The sequence below is a fragment of the Sinocyclocheilus anshuiensis genome, unplaced genomic scaffold (assembly GCF_001515605.1).
Source record: "Sinocyclocheilus anshuiensis isolate Anshui unplaced genomic scaffold, SAMN03320099.WGS_v1.1 scaffold1549, whole genome shotgun sequence".
In the NCBI taxonomy this organism is placed as follows: Eukaryota; Metazoa; Chordata; class Actinopteri; order Cypriniformes; family Cyprinidae; genus Sinocyclocheilus; species Sinocyclocheilus anshuiensis.
The window spans coordinates 1257930-1270126 of record NW_015538373.1 but is presented as its reverse complement, the minus strand read 5'-3'; the positions used below and the strand labels follow the sequence as shown (position 1 = coordinate 1270126).

The 12197-nt window shown below is 37.7% G+C and overlaps 1 protein-coding gene across 1 annotated transcript; it reads left to right on the top strand.

The window, feature by feature from the left end:
• Positions 1 to 1651: 1651 nt before the first annotated feature.
• LOC107683762 (BMP/retinoic acid-inducible neural-specific protein 1-like) lies at positions 1652 to 11750 on the top strand (the record flags this gene model as incomplete). The annotated part of the gene is made up of 2 exons (XM_016479819.1): positions 1652 to 1874; positions 10592 to 11750. Coding segments are annotated over 2 exons (1364 nt in total), but the record flags the coding sequence as incomplete, so codon positions are not given.
• Positions 11751 to 12197: the final 447 nt, after the last annotated feature.

The following is a 12197-nucleotide window of genomic DNA, read 5'->3' as shown; positions in this document are numbered from 1 at the left end:
TTGTGGGCTAATTTTCATTTTTGGGTGAACTAACCCTTTAAATGCATGTTTGCAGCCAGTGAAAAATGCATTTCCCGTATTCTGCTGAGAAAAGATGACAGTGTTTGTATCATTACAGCTCTTCTATGCATGTGTGTGTGTGTGTGTGTGTGTGTGTGTGTGTGTCACCCCAGTAAACACAGTCGCTCTGTAGACATGTGTCATCGCGTCAGGGCCTGCGGCGCTTTCTGGATTCAGATGCCACACTGTGTCATTTTAATATCATATCAGACACATCAAAGGAAACAAGCAGGTGGAGTTGTTAAACACCATGAGTGCATGTTTAGACCATTATACTGACATTCCCAATATGACCGTGCTGCAGATATTTAAATGGACCATCAACCAACCTCAACGGCACTCAAACAGACACATTTGTTGTATGTGCCACGGGCTACATGCATGTTCATAGTTAGAGCTCGTCTGACTGCTGGTTGAAATGACTTTGCCATATGATTCCCTTATGAAATATGACATATCTTTTGTTTAAAGCAGTGGTGTCCAATCTGTAGGGTTGAAGCTGAACTCTGCGAGGAGCTGAATTGGCCACACATGGTTTAAAGTCAACATGAAAAACACTCTATTACTTCTATTTAGTCATGATTCAGTGTTTTCCACAGGATTTTGTGAAACTGTGGGGTGGACCTTGGTACATTTTAAAGTTAAATGCATCAACCTGGTGCACTTTCAATATGAAGAGCTCCAACCCATTTTTGGTGTCCAAATTTAACAGAATAAAAAGTATTTGCATTAACTTGTACTGGACTTAAGTAAACTATTACTGTAAATATTACTGTACAGTAGGACAATTATAATACTTATGGCTTAATTTCTTCACTTGCAAGAGTTAAACGCTCAAGGTTTTATTTTGACAGAAAACTGTGACAGATGACATACTTATTTAATTAAATCACAGCCTTTTGCAATTTGATAAGCCATCTTGAGATTTAGATTTTAATTTGATATATGTTATGCTAGTTTTTTATGTTATTATGAGAAGTGTAATTTGGATGTACTGTGGATAGCAAATGAATGATAAACCCTGCCATTAATCAGTGCATGTCATTCATTCATTCATTAATTCATTCATTAATAAATAAATAAATACTACAGAATTTTTAATACAAGGTAATAACTTGCTCAGCCTATGAAACTTTTTTTTTTTTTTGACTGATGTTTCCCAAGCCACACATACTATTAGTTAAAGTTATTAATGTTAACTAAAAGTCAAACGGCTCTTTAGTCATTGTTTAAGGTTACTGTTGTAGGTCAGGCAGCCTTTCTAATCTCTAGTTGGAAATCATATTTCACTTCAAAATTTGACACATAGCGTTAATAAAATGGCTTTGCATGATGCCTTTAAAAGACATTGAAATATTTGAAAGATATAAGATGGACTGTGTGCACCGAACTCTGAAGGCTCTCTACAGAATAGTATTAACACGATGTTTATGGTTAAAATCAATCCTTGTCCGTAAAAGTCAATACTTTTCACCATCACTCTTAACAGGTTTCATCCACAATAGATTCCAAGTATCAATATGTGGTTTATGTGGATATGCATTTGCCCTCCGCCGTACAAGCACCTGTCTTTCTCTCTTTCTCACCTTAGATGAGTTTAAGTCGTTTCTGAAACGTCTGCCCGCGACACACTTTCTGCCGGTGAGCAGCGTGCACCTGCTGTGGGGCAGCGACTGGGACCTTCAGAACCGCTATCGGCTCTTGCAGAGTTCACTGGAGGCCCAGAGACTGAAGATCCAGCGCACGGCCCGGAAACTCTTCGGTCTGAGCATTCGCTGCCACCACAACCCAAACCACCAGATGCCCAGAGAGAGGTGAGACCTAAAGTTCACTTGCAGAATAATACAGCAGGAAAATAGGATCGTATTCCAAGAACTGACCTCAATAGATCTCAACAGAACACTGTTTTTTTTTTTTTTAAGTCTGAAGAACATTTTAAAAATCTAACATACAAAACAAAGAAACTTTTTGTGGACTCGAAAGATTCCATGGATGTTAAAGTTTCAACATGGAACCATCAATGCCAATAAAGACGATTTATTTTTAAGAGTTATCTGTTCACTGTCAGCACCTTTGGTTCTGGAAGTATTTTCCTAATCATTTTCTCAATACACTCTAAAAAAATGCTGGGTTAAATATAACTCAGCATGGGTTTATCCCTTTTTAACAATATTTAACCCAGCATTTTTTTGAGTTTAGAGAATTGAAAAGATTCATGAAATAAACAAACTCTCAGATGAATCACAACATTCCAACATTTGGTTCTTAGCTGAAACATATTTGAGACGTATTCTTAAAAGAACCATTTTTTTTCTTACATTTAAAAAATATCATTTTTTTATCTATCTTACCAGAAAACACCACTGCTGTATTATTATTATCATTATTATTATTATTATTATTATTATTATTTGACTGTACACTACAGCCCTAACATTATGAAGATATCTAGCTAATGAGCTAACATTATCTAATAGAGATTCTCAAAATGTTTATTTCAGTGATTTACAGAACCTCAACATTAGATTACTTACCAAAATAACATGTAAGTTCTGGCAAAATAACTTACTATTTTTTTGCTTCAATCTATTTAAAAATACAATATACAAACAGAAGAATGACCCAAGAGCGCTATCTTTTAACAATTGATTGTGTAGATCTAGTAAGTAGCTAGCCTCCGCTGGTCTGTGAAAACATATAACCCATTTCACATGTGAGTGATTTCTCTAAATGCTCAATGTTTCTTCAGGACGGCATGCAGTGTAGTACTTCACTGGGAATTTGACTATTAAACAGTTTGATTAAAATGAAGTTATAAATAATTCTGAAATGTCCAGAAAAAAATAATAAAATAAAATACTGGCAATTTTTTGCCAGGACATAGTTTTTTTTCTTCTTCTTCTTCTTTCAGTGTTCTGTGCAGATACGTTTTGTTTCATAATTGATTAATTTTACAACAACAGCACTCCTATTTTCCATTTTATTAATGTAAAGCTACTTTGAAACAATCAATATTGTATAAAGCGCTATAGAAATAATCATGGCTTGACTTAATAGTCAAAAGTCATGAGATGAGCCTGTGATAAATAAAATAAGAATCTTTCTGACTGGACCGAAATGAAAGAGTGCAGTGGTCAATTAAAAAGTGTCAAAAGCACTGCCTGAAACATATAGACAAATAAAGTTATCTGTCCACTAGGAAACTTGACTTATCAAACAGAGAATAATATGCACACTCAGGAAATGTAAATAATTCTAACTCTAAAATAAATGACCAAAAAAAAAAAACTGTTTATACAAAGTAGGAGAGCATCAACTGTCACTAATGTGGAAGTGGCTCACCCACGCTCCAGTGGCGGCTTTGACAAGGTCTGTGCTGAAGCGTTATCAAAGCTGAGCAGAGCAGAGTCAGAGCTCTGTGGGGCTCACATCAAGGATGTTTAATGGCAATAGCACAGAGAGAGAGAGAGAGAGAGAGAGAGGAATACAGAACGGAACTGACTATTTTAATTCCAGGTAAGCGCAGGGAATGTTATCGGTTCAGCGTTGTGAAAAGTTGCCTGTGATTTTCAGGGCTAATTCGCTAAACACTGGACTTCAAAGTAGAGTGTTGTTCTGCTGAGGGTGAGAGAGTCTGTTTCTGTTTATGTGCAACATACTAGATTCATACTTCAAAGTCAGAGCAGCTAGTTTAGCTAACTGATAACAGTGCACAAAATTAGCATCCCATTTGAATAAACTAAGCAGCAGGGGTAACGATTCGCCATGGTAAACAATCTCTGGGGGAAAGCATAGAGTTCAAACACAGTCCCCATGGTTAAACACCTCATCTTCAGTTAACACTTCGGATAGAAACATACTTGTGCAATTCAACTGAACCTGCTTAATGCATGCACTATTATGGTAGTATCAAATATCAGTGCTCAAGTATTATTAAGGCCCTAATAATACTTGGATTAACTGGTGTCTGTCTTCATTTCAGCAAAAATGTGATCATTTTAAAGGGGGGTGATTATTTTCTATTCCCACTGTACATATATATTGATTTACTTTTTTATTTTTTCTTGTTATTTTTTTATTCCATTATTAATTATTATTATTATTATTATTATTATTATTATTTCTGGATTCTGTTTTAATGGTTGCATTAGATTTTAGTAATCAAAAAGCATGTATGTTAATTGAAATCATGAAACCTATACAATATACAGTTTATTAAAAGTTTAACATAAACAGTTTTTTTATGACACACACACACACATTGAGGCCATATTGAGGCTAGCCCAGGTAAGACGCCTCTGATGTCTGTGGTTTAGGAGTGGCTTAACAAGAGGAATACGACAACTGTAGCCAAATTCCTTGACACGCATCTTGTTAAGCATGTCAAAAGTTTGCATCTGTAACTGTAGGCTGAAAACTTGTTGGGAAGGTTGTTTCTGTTATTGCTGCCAACCGTCGGCTTTCTGAAAGACACGTCATTATATTCCACACAACTGTATGACAACCCAAGAAACATATGCATTCAAAATATGAAACCTGTGACGGGTTCTGAAGATAGACAATATCGATGCACTACATATATCAAGAATTAGAGGCATTTGAATGTATTATACAGATATAAACCCCCCAAAAATGTCTTACAATAACCATAATGTACAGTTCTTCCATCAAGGAATATCATTAGCATAGCTTGCCGTCATGATATAGAATTCATCTGATGAATGCTACTCATCCAATCAGATTTTAGAGCTGAAAGTGTTTGTTTTATAAGTGTCTGAGCTCAGATCAGCCCTAAATAATGGCAATGTTGTTGTCTTAGCTGTGCTGTCACTTAGGAGGTCTGTTCTGTCTCCACTGACCTGCTCTTTGGCCTGAAGGCCCTGATGAAGAAAGATGGCTACTCGCTTGAGGAAGAGTTTCCTGCTGACACCAAGCGGCTTCCCGTTGCTCATTATTAGCAGCAAACTGCCTCCATCCGCCCCATAGACTCCAGAGATAGAAGTTAACTAACTCCATTCTGCAGACACGCTGCTTCCAGTTTGATGGCACACCAATTATCTAGAGGAAGAAAACTTCATTTGGCTCCAAACTTTGGTTACTTGTGATTACTGCCAAGTTTCCCTCGGAAGCTCCTACTTTTAGGAGTTTGGAAGTCATAATTGTGAGACTTCATGTGCATTTAAGTGACCGGTTTCTCTCTTTTTTTGTCGTGTTTTTTGTCAAACGCAAGCTTTGTTTTGTGATGCTGCATAAAAATGAAGAGCAGATGATGTTTGCTTTGTTTAAAATTGATCTGGTTATGTCATTCTCATGCAACCTAAAAGAAACCTCATGCAAGCTTGTCACCTCAAAATTCAGAGTACCTGGTATTTTCTGGTCAGCTCTGTCACTTTTTATTGTTTATCAACAATACAGAAAAATAAATAACTGAACACATTAAATTGCACATGCTTTTTTGTAACTTTTGCATAGACAAAACACAAAAAGGGCTAAAATAAACTGCACATTTTCCCACAGGTGAAATGGTTTGAGAGCGGTAAGTAGATTACGCTGCTGTTTCTATATTAAGGGCAAATCCATATATATACCATGAGAGTGAGATATTCCCTCTCGTCCGTTCTTGATGCAATAGTGCCGACGCACAAGGTCTGTCCATAGACCCGGGCAGAGGATCCAGAGCTCAGCTTTAACCTCGACTTTGCTCAGTTATTGGCCTTTTGCAAATTGTGCAGTTTCTACTTTTAGGGAAGCATCTCAAAGTCAGCTGCTGTTTATTCCTGGCTGAGAAAAAAGCTGATGGAAGTTTTACATGAATATTTTGCCTTTATTGTTTCTTCTCCCTGAGTAGATTCCAAGATCAAGTAACCTTAAAAATGTCCTGCTGGCTAAAATTCCTAATAAGAGATCTTTCAAGGCCGTTTCCACACTTGGTTTGATTGCTTGTTCGATATCCAGCCTCCTTGTGCTCCCATACGCCTCTTCCCATACAGTCTGAAACAGTGTGTTTGCGTTATCAATGACAGTACTAGCATCAGCTATTTACCTCTGTAATAACTCTGAAAGGATGATGCCTCTTTCACTCTGTCATTAAACTATTTCTCCATTTGGGTTTACCACCAAATCTTTAAACTCACAGAACAGCACTCGTCTTTTTGGATGCATCATGAGGCAAAAACAATGTTAGCTTTGCTTCGAAGGCAATTTTGGCTATTTCGAGCCAAGCAGCTATGAGCGATATACTACTGTATAAAAGTGTCATCAGGAGAATTAAAATGTGCAAATTTTATACATTACATGTTAATCATGGCGACTTGCTTTCATACCAACTGCAGACCTTACTAGAGTTCACATGAACCAGCGCTTGACGTTTACTTTTTCCCAAGCAGCGCATGTGCTTTTAATTCGAAAAATATAAGAGAGCACAAAAGAACTTTAGGGGTGCATTGAAAACTGATCGAATAATTTGTTTTCCTTAATAAAGGGACATGAGATTATATTTACAAGTGACATGATTTAATTTATTATTGTAAGGACCAATTCTCACTATTAACTAGCATGCATATTACTAGCATATTGGCTGTTTATTAGTACTTCTAAAGCACATATTAATGCCTTATTCTGCACTACTACTTACTACACTCTTAAAAATAAAGGTGCTTCACGATGCCATAGAAGAACCTTTTTGTCTAAATGGTTCCATAAAGAACCTTCACCATCTGAAGAATCTTTCTGTTTCACAAAAGGTTCTATGTGGCGAAAGAAGGTTCTTCAGATTACAAAAAGGTAAGAAAGAGATGGTTCTTTAAAGAACCTTTGACTGAATGGTTCTTTGTGGAACCAAAAATGGTTCTTCTATGGCATCGCTTGAAGAACCTTTTGAAGCACCTTTATTTTTAAGAGTGTACTTACTGTCTATGCTTTACTTCCAGCTGCTCAATCAAACAGATTAGGGAGATAAAATATGCACTCTTACAACCATCTAAAACATATTACAATATCAACAACTTAAAGTTAGGGTAGGTGATTTCGGAGAGGCTAGCAATAGCAAGCTAGCTTTGAAAGCATAAGATCCCACCCTCCCTGCAAATCACTATCCAAAGCCACGCCTCCAAAACACATGACCACGCCCTGTGAACCCCAAATTACACACACATTGCATTTATACAAATTGGACGAACTGAGCTTTGATGGCAAACAGACTTGGGTCCAAAGACACCAAATGCTCTTGTGTGAAACATAAGCATGAATCACATATGTATGCAGATGTAAACATCTTTTTGATGCTGATAAATTGCTCTGACCAGAGCAAAAGCACAGCTGCCGCTGCCTTGACAGATAGAGCCACGCCTCAGGGATTTCTCTGCCATTTGATTACTAGATGCATCGCAAAAGCCAGTGTGATATTCAATCAAATCAAACGATGCAATTAAATGAATAACCAAACCACGCTGGCCATTTCTGTTTATGCAAAGCCCCAAAATTACGCTTACTGGCTGCTTGTAATTAATAGATGTTTGTTGTTTGTGCTGAGCTCTACCTGATAAACCGTAGCTGTGATGATGTGCATTCGGAGGACAGAAAACGACCCCGATTTACACCCACACAGAGCACAGACAGCAGAGTTACTTATGTGCTTTTAACATTTGTGTTTGTACATATGCTTTGTATAAATATAAATATTGTACGTGCCTAGCTGTGAAAGAGAGAGTCTTACCTAACTGGTGTTATGTGCATATTTTTAATGCATTTTTTTGTCATCTTAGTGGCCGTTTTCTGCAGAAACAAACAATGTTGTAGAAATAACCAGACTTTAACATTTTCTAAAGATGTTTGCTATGCAAAACTAACCACTACAATATTAGGGAGCTTTTGGTTGAGATTGGTACCAGTGTTATTTTAGTATCATTAAGATACCGTATTACTGTATTAGTTTGCATTTTAATTTTAGTTACAAAAAATTAAATTATAAATGTTGCTGTATCAAATGTGGCAACTAGCTGAAATAATATGTATATACATTTTTATAAAAATGTATAAAATCTTTTTTTATTGTTATGTTAAATGTTCATCATATCTATTCATTTATCATTATCTATTATAATAAATGTGCATATTTATGTATGTATTTTGTTGTCTTAGGCATTTTAAAGCAGCTGTTTTTTAAAAGTTTATCATATTTATTACAGTCCATCATCATTTATTATAATGTTTTTTATGGCTTTTGTTAACTATAATAACCCTGCTTGGTACAGAGGTGCCTCCAAGTTCTCCAACTAAGAGAACTTTTTTTTCTCTGTCTCTCTCTCTCTCCTGATTATGGAGTCTAGTGACAGAGAGAGCTGAAACACTCACTGTATTCCGGTGATATCTGACAGGTTGCAGTATCACTTGCAGCATCTTTAATTTAATAAAAGAAATGAACCCTATATACAGGCCTCCCCCCCACTCAGAATGACTTACATCTACAGTCTGCTCTCTCTCCTCTCCTCCATTATCCATTTGAAGAGAAATTGCGGTGATGTACGTCATGCAGTCTGTGCAGCAGAGCGCTCTGATGCCCCATTACAAACATGATGTGAAAACAAATAGCATTCTTCCTCGTCATCTCCATCTCATCCCCCACGGCAAACTCAAGTCAGCCACTTGTTTCAGAAAAACAAATAATTGTGTAAAATAAAACCAGCAAGCCACTCTGAAATCCATATTGGGAAACGCAGTTAGAGAATATAACATATGGGAGTCAGACTGCATAAAGCTTGCTTATTGTGAATGAATATTAAAAAATACAATATCAAATGTCACAAATGAGTCAACTGCGTATGGCTTCAAATCAAATGAGACTAGTCTTAAGCTCTTTATTGGTCAAGTAATCAGGAGTGAACTGAAAATCTAATAATGTTTGAATACCATGTGCAGTTATATTAAGAGAGATGCTAATAAGTTTACAGTTTAATTTCACTACTGATAGTCTATGGAAATTGCATATAGTTCACAATAAGTGACTAATGAAGGCTTTCAATTTCCATTGCACATTATGTTTCAGAAATGTTTGTATTTCAAATAGGAAAACTTTTATATGATTAGTTAGTGTTTAATGAATCACACTTCCACTGGGTCGCATAGGATTTGTGGTTTGTACAGTGATATGTTCATTATTATTATTAATATTATTTAAATATTGGTTAGAGAAAACAAAATATTATATTCATCATCATATTATTTTTATCAACACTTTTATGCAAAGAAACTTACAAAAGAGGAAAGAGGTTTATTAAATGTTTCCTTTATTCACTGTAATGCTTAATTATGCCTGTTAAATGCATTCCTCAAGCATCTGTTACTTTCACTGTTCATTTTATCATTTTGTGTATTTTATCAAATTTTTTGACACTATGGTATAAGAAGACAATTTGAACTGAGCGGAGCTGAATAATGCCATTTTGCAACATTGGCACTAGCTGTTTTAAAGTTGCAAATTTAACTTTTTTTTAATAATTTTTTTTATTTTTTTATATTGTGTCGTTTTTTTACATGATATCCCAAATTCACACAAAATATGTGAATGGAAACATAGCCAATGTTACGAACTGAAATGACTCAACATTGAGCTAACTTAAGCTGAATAATGGCACTTTTGTCTTGTGTAGAGCTGCTTATAGCTCAATTGAACTTGTTTCATAATTGATTCACTTTGTAACATCAACACTGCTACTGAACTACACTGAGCTGAATAACACTATTGTCTTCTATAGAGATGCTTCATAGCTGAAATTTTATTCATTTTTATTAGTTTTACAGCAGTAACACTCATATTTTCTTGTGCATTACTGTGAAGTTGCTTTGAAAATATCTGTATTATATAAAGTGCTATAAAAAATAAATGTGACTTCTGGCCCGATACCGATTTCAGTATCAGTATCTGTGCATTACTAATAAAAATTAACTTTTAAACAAATAATTTACATCCATAAAGTTCCTATGGTACATGATAAAGCAACACTGCAAATGATCCTCTGTTGATAATCACACACCGGCCAAACAAATGCCAGTATTGCATAGCATCGTTTATCCTCCACAAACTGGTTGCAAGGAGAATTCCTTGTTTCAAGTCAAAGAACTGCACAGCTAACTGCAGCATTGCCTTTTTGTGTTTCTAGCATCAAATGAAAGTCAGGAATATCAAGAATATCTCACATCTGACTCTGTTACACTCTGGGTTCATTAGCATGTCATCATAACCTTTAGCACTTTGTCTACCAGAAATCAAAATTCAGGTGTTCAGTTCTCCCCTCATGCAGCAGAGAAGCTCCAAAGGCTTTCAGAATGACAAGGCAAAATGCCTACGGGGAGAGAAAAGACAAGGTGTGCATTGGGAAAATTTGACAGAATACATTATCCATTTTAGTGATTAGACTGTAACAAACATCAGGAGGCTGAGGCGCTAGCTTTGTGCCTTTGGACTTAACGCTGAATTATTAATGGATCCTTCTACTCACCTGCTTTGACTGCACTGTTTTCTGTCTGCTTTCAGATCGGTGCTACAGTGGCTGAACCGTGTGCAGTCGTTCCTCTACTGCAACGAGAACGGCTTCTGGGGAGCCTTCCTGGAGAGCCAGCGCATGTGCGTGTGCCACACGGGGGCCACCCTTTGCCAGCGGCCCATCCCTTGCGTGATCGGCGGCAACAACAGTTGTGCCATGTGCAGCCTGGCCAACATCTCGCAATGCGGCTCCTGCAACAAGGGCTACAAGCTGTACCGCGGACGCTGCGAGCCGCAGAACGTGGACTCGGAGCGCAGCGAGCAGTTCATCAGCTTCGAGACAGACCTGGACTTCCAGGACCTAGAGCTCAAGTACCTGTTGCAGAAGATGGACTCACGGCTGCACATCCACACGACCTTCATCAGCAATGAGGTGCGCCTGGAGACCTTCTTCGACCCACGGTGGCGCAAGCGGATGTCGCTGACGCTCAAGAGCAACAAGAACCGCATGGACTACCTGCACATGATCGTAGGCCTGTCCATGAAGATCTGCCAGATGCGCAACAGCAGTGTGGACCCCATGTTCTTCATTTATGTGAACCCGTTCAGCGGAAGCCACTCGGAGGGTTGGAGCATGCCGTTCGGCGAGCACGGATACCCGCGCTGGGAGAAGGTGCGACTGCAGAACTCGCAGTGCTTTAACTGGACCCTGCTGTTGGGAAACCGCTGGAAGACCTTCTTCGAGACTGTGCACATCTACCTGCGAAGCCGCGCTAAGGTGCCCACCGTCCTGCGGAACGACACGGGCCAGGGCCCAGTGGACTTATCCGATCCCAACAAGCGGCAGATCTACATCAAGATCTCCGATATCCAAGTGTTCGGCTACAGCCTGCGATTCAATGCTGACCTGCTGAGGAGCGCCGTGCAGCAGGTCAATCAGTCGTACACGCAGGGGACCCAGTTCTACTCGTCCTCGTCCATCATGCTCCTGCTGCTGGACATACGGGAGAGAATTAACCGTTTGGCCCCTCCAGTGGCCCCTGGGAAGCCCCAGCTGGACCTGTTCTCCTGTATGCTGAAACATCGACTCAAGCTCAACAACAGCGAGATGATTCGCGTGAATCATGCCTTGGACATGTACAACACAGAAATCTTGAAACAATCAGACCAGCTGACTACCAAACTCTGCTGAAAACACAATTAGAACGAATAAAACAAAAAAAGAGAGAATACTTTGTATTTTCTTTCTCTGTTTGATTTGGAATCTTTTGGTTTGCTTTTTTGATGTAATAACAACTTTGTAAGTGTAATTGTTAAACAGAAACTAAAAATACAGAGATAAATCATTTTAGTTCACTAAAGGAAACAAAGAAAAAAAATGACTGTATCATATTTGTCCTAGCATGTCTGTCATTTCATAAACTGAAAAAAATATGAGAAAAGATCACTATTATACTTATTAAATTCAACATCCAGTGACACAGAGGCCTTGATTTTACTTTGAGGGAACAAAGGTACATCTTAAACTGCCATTCTTTACTGGTTAACACATTTTTAGAGATGTATAAGGGCAGAACCAAAATACAGTAATTAATTTCAGACACTACCATGTTGTTATCATGCATCTTTTAGATGAGGTTTATACAGCGTAAGGATT